This window comes from Trifolium pratense, linkage group LG1 (genome assembly GCF_020283565.1).
Source record: "Trifolium pratense cultivar HEN17-A07 linkage group LG1, ARS_RC_1.1, whole genome shotgun sequence".
In the NCBI taxonomy this organism is placed as follows: domain Eukaryota; kingdom Viridiplantae; phylum Streptophyta; class Magnoliopsida; order Fabales; family Fabaceae; genus Trifolium; species Trifolium pratense.
In genome coordinates, this window is record NC_060059.1 from 45,218,967 (window position 1) to 45,240,915 (window position 21,949).

Sequence of the window (21,949 nt, forward strand, 5' to 3'; positions counted from 1 at the left end):
TGGAACATTCTTCAATGGTGTTGTCATACAAGTAAATTTTTGTCTCACATGCCATGGTACTATTCCAGCTGTTTTATTCTCAAGCTAAGCCTATTTCTGAAGTGTCCTTAAGGCTAGTAAACAGCTGCATATCACAAAGGAAATAGAGATGAAGCTTCATCACATTTGCTGATATAGTCAAGACTGGTTCAAGACTGATTCAAGAACGATCTTGCACACAGTTTTGCAAAACCATTTCCAACTGTCATGAGTCCTTTTACTGAAGTTCCAAACGGCTATATTCTGACCTCTGACATTGGAAGGAAGCAGGAAACAACTCATTTGTACTTGCCAACAGCTCACACTTCTTTGGCTCTTGTGGATCAAAGCAAAATTCAGTTCAAGACTGTTTCAAGAATGAGCAGAGAATCTGGCAATTTTGCAGCAGCTGTCTAAAGCATTTTTGGCACTGAGTAACAGCTATAATTTGCTCTCTAACTGATATACTTGAAGGCCAAGACTCACACATAAGGTTGCATCTATAAAAGGCAAGCAAATCCAAGAGAAAGAGTAAGAGTTCAAGCTACAAATCATCAATTACTTGTTTTTGTCTACAAGTCCTAAAGCTCTTCTTTCATCACTCAAACTCAGGCTCTTCATTCACATCATACTTCTGAGTTTATTGAGTGTTTATATTTGCTTCTCAAACAACCTTTGAGTTTCTACAAGCAAATTTCTCAAGAGACCACTTTTCAACATAACCCACTTTTAAGTGGTTATATCTTTGTCTCTCAATTTTACCACTCACACTCCAGCTCCCTAACAACCTATTGGATCACAATATTACTGAGTGTATTGAGTGTATTGAGTGTATTTTGTATAAGCTTCTCAAACTAGTTTTGAGTTTTTGTATAAGCTTAGATCCAGAACAACTTCCTTTGTAAAAGAAGATGGCTCAAGTCAATACGTAACTATTGATTGAGTGACACCTCTTTAAGGCTGAGGTAGATCAAGCTTGTAGGGCTTGGAGATTTGGATCTTGGTTTAGATCAAAGAAGATTTGTATTTGAGATCGGTAGTATCCAAATATCATAGTGAAAACTCACAGGCGTGGGGACTGGACTAGCCCAACATTTGGGTGAACCAGTATAATTTTTGTGTGTGAATCTCTCTTACCTTTAACTCTTTATTTACTGTAAACACACATCACACATACCACTTTATTTACATTTAATTTGAACTCTCACGCAGTGAAGAACATTCTCAGAACAATCTGTTTTATCATTCACTAACGTTCATCCAAGTATACACTTGAGATCAATTTTGTAGTGTGCAGGATTAATTTTAAAAGGGTCACAATTCAAAACCCCCCCTTTCTTGTGACTATTTCTTCTACTTCAAAAGTGTCCCATGATTTCTTAATGTCATGGTGGCAACATTGAGAACTATCAGATGAAGTCAATGGTTCACTTCCAGATGCTTCAGTCGAATGAATATCACCAATTCCAGATGAAGTGGACGTTAAATCCATTTAAAACACAATTGAATCAAAACCTATACAAAAACACAATCGAATCAATAAAAATCAAAATCAAGAACACATTCACTATACAAAAACCTAAAAAAAGAGAAATATAACATTGAAACCATAAGTATGGTTTTATGGTTTCAGTAAGTTATACACTGAAACCATTTACCAATATTAATGGTTTCAGTGTATATTTGTTTCTATCATATGTAGCTAGTCATGTGTATATTTATTTCAATTAGAAAGAACTATAATCTAATTGTTTATAAAAGACATTATAATCTAAAGTATGATAACATTCTTCAAGATTTTTTAGCAAATGATGCGGAAAGGGGTAGTGACACCAGTTCACATAACACCGTCTGAATTTTCCAGCTATAAAAGCAACTTAATTATGGCTTGTAAATGAGAGACTGATTGGTGTCAGGTTTGGGATCTATGTCAAACTATAATTGTAAAAAACATAACAGATGTTAGAAATAGAAACCAAGAAGCACTTCAAAACAGTATCATATTGTTTTAAAAACCGAACAGGACGTTAAACCAGCATGATCTCTAGTTGTTTTAGAGATACACTAAAACAACTAGAGATTCACGTTAAACCAGCATGATCTCTAAATCTGTTGTTTGCATTTTCAGGTGTTTCTTGCTTGCTATACAAATGTATCCCCATCAGTTCAAGTAGATGATCCTCAACTTATATGGTTTCAATCTGTTGCTGACCTACTTGACTTGGACAATAAACAGTAAATACTTCATAAGCAACTTTCCAGTCTATATATAGTAAAACCAAAAAACATTAAGGATAATGAGCAAATGATTTCTTTCCTTTTGAATGAAGTAAATAAACTAAATTTTACATTGAGCCAATTTCCAAAGGCAAAGGCAAGATTGTACATGATATCAACTCAGATTTGAGCATAAGCATACAAAAGATTGCAAGGGTACACCAGGGAGAAAAAGTAATTCATATATCAAAGCACCAAAACCATGGTCTTCCACAAAGAAGTAACCAAAGCATGCTGATTTACTACTAGGCATTTCTATGATCATTTGAGAACCTGAATACAAGAAATGTGTTTGATCACTTAATTAAAATAGCAAAAAGTCTAGAGTTCAAAAAACATAGGAGGACAGAAAAACCCTAAAGTCGCTATCAGTGATAGATAGACTGCAGCACATTTTGGTAAGTAATGCAGCAGGAACTGGTTTGTGGTATGGAACTGGTTTTGGGTCACAAACCTAGACTTAGTTTGAAAGAACTAGCATGTGGGAGACTGAGGTGATCCATGTAAACCCCAACCAGATTAAAGGGATCCCATCCATTATTCAGTATAGAAAACACAGATTCATGGTTATTCAGCCGTATCTCGAACACAACTAATCAGCTATGCTATGCACAAACATTTGTCATATTTTCTCTCTTATATTACAAAAACAACAGCTACAACTACCCTGAACAAATTGTAGTGGATTCTAATCATCATATATTCTCAGAGATACACAAGCATGCCACAAACAGTCACATAGAGCCACTGAGCCACTTAATATAATTTTTAACCAGTTACTAAGGTGTTTTTATCCTTCTAGTGCAACCTAACGATAGACACATACGACACAAGCCATCAACATCAACAAAATGCTACAAAAGAAAACAAGAAAATCAAGAAAATATTGATTTTAGAGTACTTATCTGATATTCAAGAACAATTTCAAGTAAAGACTAAAAAAGAGTGAACCAACCTTCACTTAATCAAGAAGAGTTACCACATAAATCTTCTAAAATCCAAACATTTGACAACTTTGCAAAATATGTAGTTGCCTTGGCCTTTGAGAACCTATAAAACCACAAACTTTGCAACCTGAAAAACAAAAACATAATCATTTTGATTAGAGTATCGTCAAATATCAAATATGGTCTTAAAAGTTTAACAAAGCTACTCCAATTTTTATGAAAACAAGAATAAGAACCAAACCAGAAGTATATGCTACTCCAATTGTTCTTCAATAGTTCTCAAGTTAAACAAAGGATGTACAAAAAAAGTAGACACTGATGTAATAATGTTTTTGAAGGTTTGTTTCAGAATCATCATGGTGAGTGATTCTGACTTCTCAGGATCTTACTGTATTGCTAAGATCTTATTTCAAAGAAAATCCAATGTTTTTTCACCATCATTCAGAAGATAGATCTAAATAGTAAACTAGGAAAGAGTAAACATTATCAAAATAAAGAGAAAATATAACATTGAAACCATAAGTATGGTTTTATGGTTTTAGCAATTATTCAATTCCTAAATTATTCAATTCAACATAATCTTCTTCTGTCAATGTGAAATCAATGGTGATGAATGATGAAATCAAAATTCAATTTAGTTTAACCTAATTCTCAAAATCAGAATCAAAATCAATGGTGATGAATGATGAAACCTAATTCTCAAATCAAAACAACATTCAGTTCAGACAAAATCAAAATGAATATCAAAATCAGAAGAAGCTTACTCTAGTACTACAATGAACAGACGATGGAGAGAATGGAGAAGACGACGGAGAAGAAGCTTTGAAACGGAGAAGACGATGGAGAAGAGGCTTTGAAACAGCGACGGAGAAGAAGCTTACTCTAGTACTACAATGAACAGACGATGGAGAGAACGGAGAAGAAGCTTTGAAACGGAGAAGACGATGGAGAAGAAGCTTTGAAACGGCGACGGCGTAGACGAGCGATTTCGCAGCTGTGTGATCTGAGTGTGATCGTGTGTGACAAGGCTCACAGTGTCACACATTCAGATCGTAACACGTGGCAAAACAATTCCATGATCAAATGGCTATAATTGACTTATGTACTGTGCATAAAAACACCCTTATGCATATTAACTTTTGCCACAGAAAACACGAAGGGGCAAAACTAAACCCTAGTAGCTGTTTCTGTTTCCAATTTTGTTCGGCTATGGCGTCTGAAGGTCGAAAAGGCGGTATTTCTCTACCTGACTGACAGACTATCCAATTCCAATTTCTGGATCAACAACATATCACGCTCCTCCGTCGTCTCCTATAACAAGAAAGCCGCCTCCGACTCCTCCCAAATCTCCACCGGTAAAGCTGCTTGGATTACCGGAACCACATTCCTTGTCCTCGTTGTTCCTCTCATCATCGAGATGGACCGTGAACAGCAGCTCAACGATCTTGAACTTCAGCAGGCTAGTATCCTCGGTACTCCTCCCAACAAGTGATAATAGATTTATTTTTGTATGCGGAGATTTATTGTTCATTGATTGATAACTGTATTGTTCTGTTTCTAGGGTTTCTCATTGCAATAATTCTATCATCTGTTATTATTTTGAAAATGGATAAGATTTATATTATTGGTTAAACCAGTTTTAAGCCTTACAGAGCATCATATTTCATCTTCTACTGTTCTTCTGCACTGCACATGGCATCATCTTCTGAGACTGCTACCTGTTAACTTGCTTTAAACCTAGCGTGTAAGAACTTCAATTTTCAATTTCGCTCCAACAACCTTGGTGTTCAACAAAAAACAAGGTATATTTTATATGTGTATCATTCTAATCTTTTCATACTCAAATTCATAAAGTTTTCATTTTGATTCAATAATAATAACTCTAGGTTACTCTTTTACCAGGCAGGAAACTTCAGTTTTTTATGCAGCAGCAGCAGCAATGAGGAATGCTTTGGATTTGTTCACAACACCAGGGGAGTAAAACTAATTAAACTTCCAGTTATATATAGATATTACTATGTTATGAATACTAAAAGCTTAATTTTTATTGGAATTATTTGTTATTTGTTATTTTAGTTTACTGTCATGCATTCCCTGATGGAATAATGATTTTAAATTATTTCAGTGCAAAAATACAATATGTGAACGGGATTTTCCAAGTACATCTCATTTTTAGTTTTCTTTTTGTCATTTATTTGTTTCTTTCATTTATCTCCCTACTACCACACTCATACCTCTCTTGGTTAGGGTATTCAATTTTGAGTTGACTGAAGAGGATAATCCACAACATCATCGGTTAACAATATATCAAAATGTGGAAAGTACTTGCATCAAGTTTGATGGATTTGGATGTGAGCACTTACATAATAGCAATGATCTTTTTAGAATTTATTGGTTTAATTCCTTGTAATTGCAACTGTAGTATTCTAAACTAGATTGGTTATGACAGGGCTGACAAAGTTTCATGTTATGACAAACTAGTACTGAACATAACCAATAGTACTCTGAGATTAACTTCTGTAGAATTACAACAGGAGGCCTACTAACAATCCTCTGTGATCCCATAATTTGGGAGCTGATTGATTGAATTGTACATGAAATAACAAAACTTCCTTCCAGATCAAATGCTCTGTTTCGGGTAGTAATTATGCCCGGAAAACATAGTATTTGTGTCACCGTTTTTGTTGGTTTACATGCTTTATTTTGGTCATGTTTTTGCACAGCAAACAAAGTATGGTTGCTGCCTTGATACCAATTGGCAATTGCAACTTATCTTGTCCTTAGCCTTTCCTCTCCTAATGCAGCAAAAATAAAAATGGTTAAATGCGCTTTTTCCTCCTAAATTTTCCAATTGTTCAATTTTGATCCCTAGTTTTAATTGTGCGACTTTAACCCTTTATTTTTATTCCATTTTTCAATTAGTAGTCCCTCATGCGAATTTTAACCTATTTTGACCCAAAAAATGCTAACATGTTTTTTTTTTCATGTGTCTTGTTTTTATCGGATGAAAATTATCATTTATATTTAAAAAAAAAGGCTTAAATGATCAATTCTTCCCTGTAAGTTCGCGAGTTTTTGGTTTTCATCCCTGTATCTTTTTTTGTTTTAAAATAATCTCTTAATGTGCAAATCCATTTGGTTTTAGTTCCTAACGTTAAGTGTCGTTACAAAAATGATGACGTGACAAACAAAGGCTGGCGTGGCAAACGAGGATGACGTGTCAATAATGATGCCCAGTCATTCACTTAGAGGAACCAAATCCAAAAATAAAATTGCCGAGATGGACCAAAACCAAAAAAATGAAATTAAACCTAAAAACATATTTTTCATATTTTTTTCTCTAAACCCAAAAATGGACTCATATTTCTCTAAATTCATAAATTTGTGTTGAATGTACTAAAATGATATTTTCTTCTTTTTTCTTCTCCCCAACCTAAAATTTCATAAAACTTTTTAACCGACAAAAAATTGAGTTTCCTGATACCATTTATTTTGATTTAATCAAAAGACCATATTAATTTACTAATCACCATCTTCAAAATTTGACATAAATTTTTAATCAAACAACTTTATATATTGTAAAATTTGAGTTCCATTATATCCTCAAATGTCAACCAAAAAATTCACAAACTTTTAAGATAAAATGACTCGTTTTTATTCATTTTTTTCTTTTGAATCTCTCAAATCGCATCCATTAAAACATGTTTTGCAATTTATGTGTTCAGAGAAATATGAGTCAATTTCTGAGTTTAAAGAAAAAAGAAGAAAAATATATTTTTGGCTTTAATTTCGTTTTTTTGGTTTTGGTCCCTCTTTGCAATTTTATTTTTTGATTTGGTCCCTCTAAGTGGATGACTGGGCATCGTCATTGACACATCATCCTCGCTTGCCATGTCACACGTTGCCGCGTCAGTCTCTATTTGCCACGTCAACATTTTTGAAACGACACTTAACGTTATGGATCAAAACCAATAGAATTTACACATTCAGGGACTATTTTAAAACAAAAAAAGATACAAGGACAAAAACTAAAAACTTGCGAACTTACAGGGACGAATTGATCATTTAAGCCTTAAAAAAATGGTCATGTGTGAGCTAAAATCACACATTAACACGTAAAATTGCCGGATTTTACATGTCTAGGTATGAAAACTAGGGGTGGTTTTGGTGTGGCAGTGGTGACGGATTTTAGTTATCTTAGTAGTGATGGATTTTAGTTATCTTGGAGTTGTAGAGATGAGATCTATTGATATGTAAGTATAACATGTGTGATTAGTTTTAGAGAAATATAATCTAAATTTATTTCAAATATCTAACTTGTATGTATATAATGTTTTACAACACCAGATGTTTTCAAATTAGATCGAATAGTATTGATTCGAATTAGAAAGCAAAACATCAACCGATTAACCCCAATTCAAAATCAATAAGTAAGTCAAAATTCATGTGATTAACCAATAACACGAAGAAGAATGAAATTCATGTGACTGGGGTTTGATAGAGAAAGAGATGCAAATCATGAAGAAAATGAAATTAATGTTAAAATCGTCAAGAATAATTCTCTAGTTAGTGAATTGACTTAGGTTTTTTTTTTTTTCTTCCGTAAATTAATACGTAAACTTAGGAATTTTTTTTCCACCCCAACAATAATTAATACCTTTATCCCTACAAACCACTTGATAGTTGATATTCCAATTTTACCTAATTTAATTTTCACCCCAACATTTATACCGGAAAAACTTGTCATCCGGTTTGTTCCTTCAAAACAAAATAAGCCTTTTGGTTTTTTATTAGGAAAATGCTAACCGGTGCCCCCGGGCACTGGTTAAGATAACTAAAGATAGTAATATTATCTTGAAACTTGTGAAGTCAACATCTTAAAAGTTTAAATTTTTGTTTTTTCAATGCAATTTTTTTCTTTTCTTTCCCTTTTTAGTTTCTTAACTAGTGCCCGGGGCACTGGTTAGCATGACCCTTTTTATTATTCTTTTTAATCACCAAATTGAAAAAGGAATGTCTTGCATCTTCTTCATTCACAAACAACCACCATATTCAATCACCACCAACAGGAAAATAAAATCAAAGGCGGAAGAAATAGAAACAAGAAAAAACAAAGAAATAGAAATAGAACAAACAAAATCATATCGAAGAAACAACATGTGTTATTTGTTTAGTGTGTTTTCAGTTCAAGATCCAATTCTTCTATGGGAAAAGCTAAAACATTCATGTCATGTCTTGTAAAATCCAAATCAAGGGCTTCATCTTCTCTAATATGATTAAAAACACAATCCAAGTAAAAATAATTCTGCAAACCAAATAAAAAATTAAAGTATGAAGAAACACACCAATAAGTGTTTTTTTGTTATTCCTTTAACCAAAAAAAAAAGTTTTTTCTTTCTTGAAAAGCGACGTGTCAAAATCGAGTGAGATGAGAAGCTTTATTGCCGGCGCTGATACCTTGCAAGCATAGAGGGATGAGGCGACGAGGTTGGTAGTGAGAACTGGGAAAGCTTCAAGTAGTGATTGGCAAATAAGATCTGTGTTGAGAAAGAGATGGTGGGATTGGGGTTATGGAGGATACAAAGATGGTGGTTGCAAAGCTAAGGAAGAAATGGGGTGATGGCGGCTGTAGTGGGTAAGAAGCTAATTTACCGGAAATCTTCCCACAAGTTTGTCGGTATAGAACAAATCCAAATTTAATACAAATCGGAACACTTAAAAAAGTGTTCCGGTAAATAGGAGAACGATTCCAATTTTTTTTGCACACCCGAGCACTTTAAAAGCATTCCGATAAAATTAACATACCGGAACAGTGTTTGAAGGGGGTGCAGTAAAAAATAAAAAATAAAATATACTAGAAAAAGATAAGGTATAATGAAAATATTTTAAAATATGTTGGGATAAAAAGATAAATGTAGGGGTAGAAAAAAAAATTCAATGGCGGACTAGTTCGCCAAGAAAGGTTCCATCAACTTTCTCAAACTTTGTTGAGGGCATGTTAGGAAATTGAATTTTTCTTGTAGTGTTTCCATATAGGTTGCAACTTGTTATTCAAGACCTCAACACACAACAATATTGCACACTTTGGCCAAATGATCCAGTCATGTAGGTTATGTTTGCAAGCTCTGATTCCTGCTAAATATTCCTCTTAAATACTAATGGTGACTGTGATTCTATCGCCTTTGGCACATGGTTGTGGGAGTTGACTAAATGGTATGTCAAACACGCGTTATCCAGAGCTTTAACAAACATCTCTTTTGTTGCACTTTTGGGTTTGTGTTTGACTTGGTGACAAATGGATTTGGTGGAGAAGAAGCTTCAAGACATTGTCATTAGATAAAATCGGATTTTCTATGGCAAAAAATTCAAACCGGCGGAGATGTTGGTTGTTAACGATTGTTCATTAGTTGTGGAAAAAAGCGCTATGAGAGAGAATAGAGCAAAGTTGACTATTTATATTCAATTAGAGAGTACAATTCTTTATTTTCCAAATATATTGTAACTTTAAATTACACATAAAGAAGTATTTTGTTTGTAGTATTTTTTTTACTTTGTGATAATGATATGAACAGGTGTAATATTTTTTTAAAAATATTTTGTCAAATATTTAAATAATTAAAAAAAGTGGATCATGTGTAAAGTCCATCCGAATACCCAACCGAAAACGTATAAAATATATAAACTAAGGGCCCTTTGATGGCCATGATAGGAATATAGGAAATGATAAATATATCATGTCCTCCTCATATTTTTCTTTTGATGCACCAATTGGATATAATATTTTAATTCTATTTTTAATCATATCCTGATCGACCTTTGTATTTTCTATCATGAGGCTGGGTTAGGAATAATCTATAAGAATAAAAATTAACAACCGTTTTCGTATTTCGCCCTATGTAGCACAACAGATAATCTTTTCTTCTATTTCATCTCTCTCTCTCTTGAGTTTCTTTTTCATCTAATTCAACCACCACCCTTCTCGATTCAAGCAAACAAATTTCTCTTTTACATAAACCCTTTTTCCAATCCAATCCAATCAAAATCCCAATCTCAAGACTTCAACCAACACCCCCATAAAATTGAAACCCATTTTCCATCCCCACTTTCTTCAATCAAAAACCATATAATGAATTCAAATGGGAATAATGCTAGCAACACACTCTTTAACAAACACACTCCAACACACTCTCTTTTATTGGTTGAAATTCACATGGGTCCCATAAAAAAATATGGACCCATATAATTTTTATGGGACCCATATAAATTTTAACCAATAAAAGAGAGTGTGTTAGAGTGTGTTTGTTATTGGAGTGTGTTGCTAGCACTCCTCTTCAAATGGAGTTGTTAATAATGGTGTTTGAGGGTTTCAATTTGATGATAAGCCGGTGTTAATGGTGGTGCTGGGTTACAAGTTTACATTTTTACGTTATTAAAAAATAATACAAGTTTTAGTAAAAAATAAAATAAAATAAAAAAATAACACAAGTTAATTTGAAAGAAAAAAAAAATCACTTCACTTGAAAAAAATAAAAGAAATTGAATTACAAGGGTTGTTTTGTCATTTAATTATAATATATATCCTATTCTATTTGTTACACATGATAGTATAAATGATAATCCTATTTATATCATATCATGTCTCTATCCAACTTTGTATCCTATTCCGTCATTATCTTATGCTAGCCATCAAACGGACCCTAAAGTTAACAGTGGCTAATTGTGTATGAGACTGACCATCAACAAATCGAGTGCTACATGTTGTCGTGTCTGTTGCGAGAGTGTCCATTATCTTGACAACAAGAAAGAATTATTTTATCGCACTATATGTAATTTTTTATAAGCATTGTGTAAATTTTGTTGGTACTTGTGATTTTATCTCTTTATTTATTTATTTACTAATTGTGATTTTATCTCTTAAAAATAAATAAGGGTTAAATATGTTTTTGGTCTTTATAATTTCTCAGAATTTTCATTTTAGTCTCTAAAGATATTTTTCACACTTTTTAGTCCCTGAAGTTTTTTCTGTCAATGTTTTTAGTCCCTACTTTTCATTCAACTCGTGCATACAATTTTAAATTTAAATTTTTTTTCCTGCGGTCATATTTAGTACATTATATGAATATATGTTACAAAAGTAAATTTTTTTAACAAATGATGAATTAAATATGAATTTTTAGTTTTTCGCACATAAAAAGTTCATAAATAATTCATCTCATGTTAAAAAGTTCAAATTTTATTTATCGGAGATGTTCTTATAATATTATAAACATGAATACAAAAAATCATTAAAAAATGTGAAAGTATACACTACTTGAATAAAGAGCATGAACTAAAAACATTGACGCAAAAAACTTCAGGGACTAAAAAGTGTGGAAAAAAATTCACGGACTAAAATGAAAATTATAGGAAACTATAAGACCAAAAACATATTTAACCCAATAAATAAAATTATAAATGACATAAAAACAAAATTACGTCAGAAAAAAAATAATAAAAAAAGGTGACCACTTCTCTACCCTCACATAAATTGATGGTATATACCATATGCTGACATGATACCAATTAAATTAAGCCATATGTGTCCAAGTCAAACATTAATAATTTTTTACCAAAAAATAATTTTACTACTTTAATTTTAAAATAATTATATTTTAGGTTACCACTTTTAATTAATTATATTTTAGGTTACTACTTTTAATTAATTATATTTTAGGTTACCCATATTCTTATCATTTAATAAAAAACATTTTTCACAAATCATATTCATTTTTTCTTACGGATTCTTTTTTATCTTTTTCCGTAAGATCAAATTTGGAAGCCAGCGCTTCGTTTGTCGTCGCTGCTTCACTTGTGATCCTTGAAGATCGCCGCTTTCTTAGGCTCCAGAATCACTTCTCCATCATCGGCCTATTCACAATTGTCTTTCATAATTTTGTTTCGACTACGTTTGTTTCAGAATCGGCTCATCTAGATAACATTGATTTTATTTTTTATTCTCTTGTATGTTTCTATTGAGAAGCGCCGGCGAAAATAATTGATCTTACGGAGAAATAAAAGATGAATCCGTAAGAAAAAATGAATAGAATTTGTGAAAATTGTTTTTTAGTAAATGATAAGAATATGGGTAACCTAAAATATAATTTATTAAAAGTAGTAATCTAAAATATAATTATTTGAAAATTAAAATAATCAAAATTACTTTTTGATAAAAAATTATTAATGTTTAACTTGGATATATATAGCTGAACTTAATTGATGTCTTATTAGCATAAAACACCTACTTCAATTTATTTATGTGAGGGTTAATTAAAAAAAAACGAATAAAAAGAAAATCAAAGCTGCCCTATTTATTTTCCCCAAACTTAGTCCATTGAGTTCATTCATTCATTAACAATAACCATTTCAGTGAGTTTGGGGAAGATAGAAAACCCACCCAGGTAACCTTTCCAGCTTGAACCCTTCATTTTCCGTTTTCTTTCACTTGACATTATTCACCTAACTAACTAACTAACTAACCACAACATTTAATTTCTTTCATTTTCTCACTTCACTAACTTCATTTCGCTCGCTTCTTCTTTCACCAGATCATTCTCTCTCAGAACCCTCGATAACGACATTGTTTCCTCTTCCTCCGATTTTACCCTAGGTCTATTTCTCTTCATTGTTTTCTTCTTTTTACCATCAAATATAGTGTGTGTTTTTATATATTATTTCTTTGCTATGTATGTGCTTTTGGGTTTTCATTTGGTAAAATGAAATCAATGTCTTCTTTTTCCGATTCTTTCATTGCATGTTATTTCTTTCTTTCTATCGCTGTAAGTAAGCAAGTGCATGCATAAACAGAAGTGATTTCTTTTACAAATTATCCTTTTTCAAAGTTGAACGAACTCATTTATGTAATGTTGTTTATTTTTCACTTTTAATTTCAAGAATATAAAGATTAGGGTGACTCACTGGCTGACAAGTTAAATTACTCCTTTTTGATTCCCTCTCATCATCATGATTTTGGATGCTTTTTAGTAAGGGTTTTTGTTCTATTTCTTAATCATTGAAGGTTTTAGGGTTGACTTATTTTTGAGCTTATACAAGTATTAACATAAAAGCTTATGTTATTAGCACAAGTTATTTTTCATAAAGCTGAAAAATAAGCTAATCCAAATGGGATGGTGTGAAAAATAAATGAACAAATTATATTCATTGTTTCTTACAGATGGGCCCTTATTAAATATGATATAAAGCTAATAGGTTTTTGTAGTTGTAGTAGATACATCAAAATGCATACATTTTTCTGTTGTTTAATTCATTTTATTAATTCTTGTCTAGGGTTTTGTTTAATGAGATATCTGTGTTTTCAGTGCTTTTTTCCTTCCAGGTTACTGAAATGTTGGGTAATAACTGATTTTTTCGTTTTATTATTACAACAATGTTTAGGTCTTCTTGCTCAATTACTCATAAATCATCATATGGTGTATTTGTTTCTATCTTTTACATTTGGCTGTTTGTAGCAAAAGTAACTGTTGGTTGGTTAAAAATGGCGCCAAGGCCAAATCCAAAAATAGCAGCGGCCTTAACTGCAATGGGAGCTCTTGGGATTGATGAAGCAAAAGTAAAATCGGTGTTAAAAAAGCTCCTCAAATTGTATGATAAAAATTGGGAACTTATCGAGGAAGAGAACTACAGAGCTCTTCTGGATGCTATATTTGAAGAAGGCGATAATTTTGAGGTGTTTTTCTCACTTTATTTTCTACCTGCTCTCACCTGTGGCTGCACACACACGGACTCTCTCTCTCTCTCTCTCTCTCTGTGTATGTGTGTGTGCGCACGCGCGTGTATATATATATATATATATATATATATATGATTTTTCTGTGAACTTACTTCTATTTTCGGGTTTTATTTGGCAGGAGCCAGAACAGCAAAACAAAAACAAGAGAGTTATTAATGTACATAACATTCATCATTCTTTGTTGGCAAGTTATCTGCATTACTTTATTAATTTTATGTCTATAGCTGCTGAAAATGTATTCTGCTTTTTCATACAACTAGGAAGAAGAGACGGAGGCTGAAAAAGCTCCGATAAATGGTGAATCTGCTCGACCTTTGAAAAGATTGAGATTAAGAGGAGAGAACAATTCCCCTAGTTCAGCTTCTTCCCCATCAAAGAAGCCTCACATAGAAAATGCCAATGCACTTCAGGGATGCTCTGCACAGCAGTCTCAAAACAAAGCAGTGTCATCTGAGGAAAATGTGAGGATTGCAGGACGTCCAAGTCCTATACGGAATACCAGTTCTGACAGGGGAAAGCAACCTGCATTGCCTCAAGTTTCTCTTGGAGGGAGAAGACATGTATCTGAAAGAGCATCTCCATCTAAACATCCAACAGTTGAACCTGGAAAGTTTCTGTTACCAAGCTACCAAACGCCTCATGCTTATACAATGACGGAACCTAAACCGGAGCCTGTTGATGAAGCTGATTATGAGGTTCCCATTGCAATGGTTGCCCCTGGTATTCAATGAACTATAGCTTAATATCAATATATTTTTTTTGGCATCTTAGTTGTGATTGGCATGTTTGGATTATAGTTTGCAAACTTTGATTTTACTCGTCAGAAAAGTAACTTTGTTTTGCTTCTTTTCAAAACATGTTTTGTGATTCAAACTTATGTTCCCACCCACCCACCCACCTAGGTTTTGCTAACTGTATTATTTGTGGATGGAACTATGTCTTTGGGGGTCTTAACTCAACCTTACAAAACCGGCCTGTAAAGTGATGATTGCCTCTAGTTTATAAACACTTAGTCAGGCCATATCACAACCGATGTGGGACTTCTTAACACCCCCGCTCGCGCCAAGCGCTATGAGCTTGAGGCGCGGATATGAATGGTGGAGGGCCCGATCAGAAACCTGATTGCAGGCGGCCCGATGAAGTGGCCCAGCAAATCGTGGAGCAAATCGTGGATAGGCTCTGATACCATCTTAAAATTGAGTATTGGGCCTAACTCAACCTTACAAAACCGGCTTGTAAAGTGAGAATTGCCTCTAGTTTATAAACACTTAGTCAGACCATATCGCAACCGATGCGAGACTTCTTAACAGGGGGTGCAGGCTACAATCCAAACTTGGCCATCTTTTATTCAAACCAATAGTAAGTACTGTGTATGGTTGCTAGATGTAAACATTTTCTTACAAAATACAGGATTTTACTGTCACAGTACTTGAAAAGAATAAAGTCAATGCACATTTATTTATTAGTTTAACTGATTTTGACCATATCCCATTGCATAATTGTATCATGTTGTCAACTGAAAATTTATAGAAGTGAGGCACGTTGTTCATATACACTATTTTCCATAAACAATATGCAAGTGTTTGCTGATTTATGAGTTTCTAGAATGTTTGCATAATATACTCTCCGGTGGGAACTGCTTGTATTTTAGGAGTCAGTGTTTGGTCTCTGAATCTGTCTAATTTCATTTATTTTTCTTTTTCATTATTGTTTTGCCACTTTTAATTTAATTCTTTTGTTGCCAATTAACATTCATCTTTTAAAGTTTTTTATTTTTATTTTTAAATGAAGAACCATCAAGTTTAAGGCACTCGTCAATGAAGAATGGCATTACTAGAAAGCAGCAAGGTGGCAATGTCTCTATGACGTCATCAAATCACAACACAAATAAAGAAGGGGCTTCTGATGTTGTGATAGCCTCTTCAGCTCAGGGAGAAGTTAAACTTTCTCTGAGCTGCAGCTCAGCACTTCAGGGACCAAATTTTCGCATGCCTACTCAGGAACAACTTCTAAAGATGATGGAGGATAAATGTCTGCGATCATATAAAATTACTGACCCAACTTTTTCGGCCACAAAAATGTTGAGAGATATATGTGATTGCGTGTTGGAATTTACTACTGATTCAAATGATGATTCACAAGAAGGTTCTAGGACAAGATCAAGCATTGATGTGTCAAAGGAATTAGATGTTAATGGCACTGCCGGCATTGGGGGCAGTAAGGATTTGGACACAGGTTCTCACTCATCAAATGGATCACTCCAAGTTAATTCTTTTTCTGCCTTGGTTTCACCTCGAGGCCCCTTTTTGCCAGCCCATCAGAGTAGTTTGGATGATGCTGTACTAGTTTCTATGATGGACAAGACAGATGATATTCCACAAAGTGATGTTAGATTGCAGCCGGAGGATCCCATGTCTACAAATTCACTCAGTTTAGTGGTTGTTCCAAATCATCAGCTTACAGCAGATGATATAAGGTCTTTTCATGACGTTAACGACCTTACAAAAGGAGAAGAGAATAATCAAATTTCATGGGTGAATGAAACTACTGATGATTTCCCACCACCTTTCAGCTACATACCCCAAAACCTTGTGTTCCAAGATGCATGTGTCAAAATTTCTTTATCTCGTATTGGGGCCAAGGACTGCTGTTCCTGTATCGGAAGTTGTATCTTGTCAACAAATTGTGCCTGTATAGATAAAACTGGGGGCGGATTTGCATATACTGCTCGAGGCCTAATGAAGGAAGAATTTTTGGAAGAGTGCATTGCTATTAGTCACAACCCTCAACAACATTGCTTTTATTGCCAAGATTGTCCACTTGAAAGGTCCAAGAATGATGGTTGTTTGGAACCGTGTAAAGGACACCTGAAGAGAAAGTTTATTAAAGAATGTTGGAGCAAATGTGGCTGTGGGAAACAATGTGCCAACCGCGTTATCCAGCGAGGAGTAGCATACAACTTGCAGGTGAGTGTTCAAGTAATTTGTATTAAGATGTTCTTATGCATTGTATTTATAGTGTATAATGGTTTCTCTGATGAATATTTTAAACTTAGGTATTTTTCACTTCCGAAGGAAAAGGATGGGGACTTCGTACCCTAGAGGACCTGCCAAAAGGAGCATTTGTGTGTGAATTTGTTGGAGAAATTTTAACTATTAAAGAGTTGCATGAGAGGAATATGAAATGCGCTGAAAATGGTAAATCTACACACCCAATTCTACTGGATGCGGATTGGGTTTCAGGATTTGTGAAGGACGAAGAAGCTCTATGCATAGATGCAGCGTCCTTTGGCAACATTGCTAGATTTATCAATCACAGGTATTGAATTTCTTACCTATTGTTTCAAGTTTGACACCTTAAAATTCAAGCTAGGGAAAATAAAGAAACAATAATTAAGTGAACCATGGGACTGGAAAAGTTGAAATTCTGCTGCTCTAACCTTGATTGCCATGTTTTAAACAGCAAAGCTTACTTGCTGTTTGCAAGTTATATGGAATAAATATTGGTTTTATCTTAAAAACTGACATTCATTACTTGGTTGCACTTTCCATTGATATTTGAAAATGATTCAGAGCCTTTTCTCACTAGGTTAGTCTGCAACATTCATCATCAAACTATGCTTTAAGTGACCTATAACGAATCATATATAATGATAGACCATTTAATATTAATTCTTTTAATGGTTTGAACTACAGTTTTCCTTGATCTCTCCCTACTCCAAACTGTTGGAATATCCTCCTCGGTCTGATTTACCTTCCATTTCCTTATCTTGCCTCGCATAACTGTTTGTCTATTGCAATTGCAATATTCCTATCTCTATAAAACTGGGCTTACTTTCTTGTATGCTCTTTAAGTATTATTACTTCTCTCATAGCCGTGCAGTAAAATCTAACTAGTTATACTTATAGAGACAAAATATTGTTAACTGCATATGAAAGGATCTTTCTTTGTTTCATTCACATGCTTCTAATGTATAGATACTCGTGACTGTATTATGTTAACTCTTGACTTCTGCCAAACAGCGCCTCGGCAAATATTTGAATGTTATTTGGTAATTTAGAATATTCTGTAACAACTCTATTTAATTTTCCAGATGTTCTGATGCAAATTTGGTTGAAATCCCAATTCAAATGGAGTGTCCAGATCGTTACTACCATCATGTGAGGAGATACTTTAAGTCCGAAAAGCTGTTTTACTTACCTTTTGTTGTTACTCTAAACTGTCTAGCAATTTTGCTTACCAATGCTTTTGATGTTTTAAAATTTGCAGTTTGCCCTTTTCACTACCAGAAAAATAGCTGCACAGGAAGAGCTCACTTGGGTAAGTTTTACTATGTACTATGGTTTTTTGTGAATGGTCCTACATTGCATAAAATATTCAGTTTATGGTGCTTATTAATTACTATCTTTTTTCAAGTAGTGAACAACTTAGATTAATAATTAACACGGTTAAGATAATTTATTTATAGTTGAAGTTATTTTCTAGTTTTTCATGGCTACGTAATTGACAAAGCTATGTACATTGGTTGGTTGACGGACTATTTAGTAAGGTTATACTGAGAAGTGCCTATTCATTTTTGTAGTTCTTCAAATCATTTCATTAATCTAGAATGTTTTTTTTTCTGAATAGAAGCTTATATTTATGGTGTTTCTGCAGGACTATGGCATTGACTTTGATGACCATGATCAACCTGTTAAACTGTTTCAGTGCAAATGTGGCAGCAAGTTCTGCAGGAATATGAAGCGATCAAACAGTAGGTTCAATTTCTCGCTTATGGATAGTGTTTTTTCTTTAACTTTTATCCCTAAAAGAGTGGTCCGTATCTTTTCTCTGGATGCTGTTAATTTCAATGCTACAGCCTTCTCTAATTTGTTGCTGATTTTTGTTTTGCATTGTGTACTTCAAGTTTCAGCCAGAATGATCATTATTCATTAAGCTTTCCGCATTCTACGTAATCTTTTGCTGGATTGATAGTTGTTGAAAAGGCCCCCATTATCCCATATCACATTGGATGTTTTAATTTTTATTTTATTTTTAAAATTTAATTTACTTTGTTGTAGAAATTGGGAGGCAACTTATTGGCTTTTTGGAGTGTATAATAATGCGCATAGAGCTTATGCTCTGATTGGTTTCATTTCATTGCTTAGCAAACTTATATTTGATTTCGGCGGAACTCTTTTCTTTTTTCTGATGCAGGATCAACTAGATCTGCGTTAATTGCTGGATGATAGACATGCTGCGTTAAACCATTTTGTGGTCTCATCCAGGCCCTGGATGAGTGTAGTAACAAGACCCAGCCTACTTCAGTGATGCGTTTTTTGGTTTTTCTTTTTGGGAACTTAACGTTTGTGGGTGAGCAAACGTTACTCTGTACAGTTTTGTGGGCAGTATTGTCCACAGAAAGACCAGTGAATTAACTGTCATTTTGGTCCTTAGTTAAGATACTCTTTATCTTCAGTTTGGTTTCCAACTATAATGATATCAAAGTGGTTGTTCAATGCTATTTCGTTTTGGTACATAGATGTCAATTTTCATATGATACATCAAATTGACGTTGAAGGATACTTTTGATACTTTTGATGAAAGTTGGATATTTGCAACTGCTGTATTTGCAAGGGCTTTGTAACCTTCGTTGGAATTGACTTTCTATTATGTTTATGTTTTATTGGTTTTGAACTCGTAAATGTTTATGTTTATTGTGAGCAAACGTTACTCTGTACAGTTTTGTGGGCAGTATTGTCCACAGAAAGACCAATGAATTAACTGTCATTTTGGTCCTTAGTTAAGATACTCGTATCTTCAGTTTGGTTTCCAGCTATAATGATATCAAAGTGGTTGTTCAATGCTATTTCGTTTTGGTACATAGATGTCAATTTTCACATGATACATCAAATTGACGTTGAAGGATACTTTTGATGAAAGTTGGATATTTGCAACTGCTGTATTTGCAAGGGCTTTGTAATCTTCGTTGCAATTGACTTTCTATTATGTTTATGTTTTATTGGTTTTGAACTCGTAAATGTTTATGTTTATTGTGATACCTAGCATTTATAATCGGATACAACATAAATTATCGTTGGAAGCATCATCTGATTTGAGCTGTGATTGGGAGAACTAGAGAAGAAATATTGGTTGAGTTACAGAAGCTGCAAAGCTTGGTGCTAATGTACAAATGGATAAAACCCCCCAAGTGAAAATTGTTAATCTGAGTAAAAGTATGCTGTATACTTGCATTATTTCTATTACACTCTTACATCAGCACAGAACTATAGTATGAAAGATAATAGTTCACTATTTGACAAACACTGGTTTAGATGGTGAAGATAGGGATTCCCTGCCATGAGGCCTGAAAAGAATTTCATGCTCTGAAGTTGAAGGCATGATTGGTCTAATGCTCCCTGGATTGAGAGGAAAAAGTGTTTTGTAGTAACCATCCATAATTTCTTGAAAATTACAAGTATCTGCGACTTTGGGAATCTGTCCGAGACACAAAACACATACTTATCTTGGTAAATGAACAACACAAATGATATATGATAGATAAACCAAAACATTTTTTTAGCAAAACAAGCACCTGATAAATGTCACGCATGTAGGCATGTAGATTGGTATACTCATACAACTTCTTCTTGGTGCATTTAAACAGAACATTGTAAGCAATATCAAACCGAATCAAAGTAGTAAACAAACATATATCAACAAGTGTTAGCTTGTCTCCACACAAGTAGCGCGAATTCGACAAGTGATTCTCCAACTCATCTAGTGTACTAAACAACTCGTTCACTGCTCTATCGTATGCTTCTTGGCTCTGCGCAAATCCACACCTAAAATACAAATTGCAAATATACCTGATTTAGTAATCAATGAATGAGTCTGTCTGAGTCTCTCTTAGGACCGGATACAAAAAAATAATCAATGAACAAGTCTCAATTTCTCATTCTTCTTACCTATAAACACCATTGTTCACATTTGGATATATCACTTGATACCATTCTTCAATCTTATCCTTTAATTGAGGTGGTGAAAGATCCAACTCCGGGTTACGAGCCAACCCATTTAACCCAGAATTGAAAATTTGAATTATATCATAACTTTCATTACAGATAACATCTTTGGAGTCTTTGTTCCACAACATTGGCACTGTTGATCTTCCATCATACCCACCACTTCGAAGCCTATAAACTTCCTTCAAAGTCTTGCAACCATTTGCTTTATCCAAACTCGGATTGATTACCCGACCCGTATTCACACCGACCCGTTTGAATTCCCACGACCCGTCGTTGCCTGGAGACGCAACTGACACCGGCACAGCGTCTTCTAATCCTTTGAGTGCACGTACTATGAGAGTACGGTGGGCCCACGGGCATGGCAGGCCGACGTAGAGATGGAGGCCATTCGGTGAAGGAGGACCAGAGAATCGGAATTTAGAAGCGGGTCTGGAGTATCCGCCGGTGGGGTCAGAGGGAGCGAGCTGAGACATCATGAGATGCCACGTGGAGTTCCATGCGGTGCGTACGGTGGTTACGACAAGTCCTGGAGGGAGGGACCGGCCCCATAGAAGGTTGGTTACGGTACTTAGTAGGGAAGAGGAGTTAATATTAGAATTGTTTTTGTTGTTGTCGAGTGACATGCTCAGGCGATGACGGATAGAGTGGTTTACGGTGAGTCTCCGAGTGGTTGTCGGAGGAATGGCGACGAGGTGATGAGAGGAAGAGGTAGAAGCGCACAACAACGACATTGTTTGTGCCACGTGAAGTTTCTTTTTTTTTTTTATTCATTTGTTTTGACATATAAAAGTTGAATTTGACAAATGAATTGATTTAAGTGGTAAGAGTTTTAGTCATTTTTACGTGGTTCGATTTATGATTCATGCTATGGAGAAAATTAGGTTGGGTGGGTAAACCCACCTTGTATATCTTAG

General features: G+C 34.2%; 2 protein-coding genes and 2 long non-coding RNA genes across 8 annotated transcripts; 2 read left to right on the plus strand and 2 right to left on the minus strand.

Moving 5' to 3' along the window:
* Window positions 1-1,146: 1,146 nt before the first annotated feature.
* On the minus strand, window positions 1,147-4,185 carry LOC123913168. Its single transcript, XR_006811589.1, has 3 exons — window positions 4,007-4,185; window positions 3,251-3,369; window positions 1,147-1,533 (listed from the first exon to the last, which is right to left on the minus strand). It is a non-coding gene; the product is annotated as an uncharacterized LOC123913168 (long non-coding RNA).
* A 187-nt stretch (window positions 4,186-4,372) lies between these two features.
* LOC123913162 lies at window positions 4,373-5,867 on the plus strand. Its single transcript, XR_006811588.1, has 2 exons — window positions 4,373-5,044; window positions 5,145-5,867. It is a non-coding gene; the product is annotated as an uncharacterized LOC123913162 (long non-coding RNA).
* Window positions 5,868-12,576: 6,709 nt separating this feature from the next.
* Window positions 12,577-19,876, plus strand: LOC123913173 (probable inactive histone-lysine N-methyltransferase SUVR2). Of its 5 annotated transcripts, none has more exons than XM_045963812.1 (11): window positions 12,577-12,679; window positions 12,827-12,888; window positions 13,754-13,965; window positions 14,147-14,185; window positions 14,289-14,748; window positions 15,820-16,994; window positions 17,084-17,346; window positions 18,122-18,188; window positions 18,298-18,348; window positions 18,685-18,781; window positions 19,225-19,876. In XM_045963812.1, exons 3-11 carry the CDS (start codon window positions 13,774-13,776, stop codon window positions 19,254-19,256), a joined length of 2,376 nt encoding a protein of 791 aa, XP_045819768.1. In that variant the 5' UTR covers window positions 12,577-12,679; window positions 12,827-12,888; window positions 13,754-13,773; the 3' UTR covers window positions 19,257-19,876. The 5 variants fall into 5 exon arrangements, with proteins under 5 accessions (XP_045819768.1, XP_045819760.1, XP_045819749.1 ...); XM_045963804.1 differs by having other exon boundaries at window positions 12,592-12,679; window positions 13,674-13,965; XM_045963793.1 differs by having other exon boundaries at window positions 12,592-12,679; window positions 13,748-13,965.
* Window positions 19,877-20,098: 222 nt separating this feature from the next.
* On the minus strand, window positions 20,099-21,813 carry LOC123913196 (glutathionyl-hydroquinone reductase YqjG). The gene is made up of 3 exons (XM_045963831.1): window positions 20,976-21,813; window positions 20,603-20,852; window positions 20,099-20,505 (listed from the first exon to the last, which is right to left on the minus strand). Exons 1-3 carry the CDS (start codon window positions 21,764-21,766, stop codon window positions 20,320-20,322), a joined length of 1,227 nt encoding a protein of 408 aa, XP_045819787.1. The 5' UTR covers window positions 21,767-21,813; the 3' UTR covers window positions 20,099-20,319.
* Window positions 21,814-21,949: the final 136 nt, after the last annotated feature.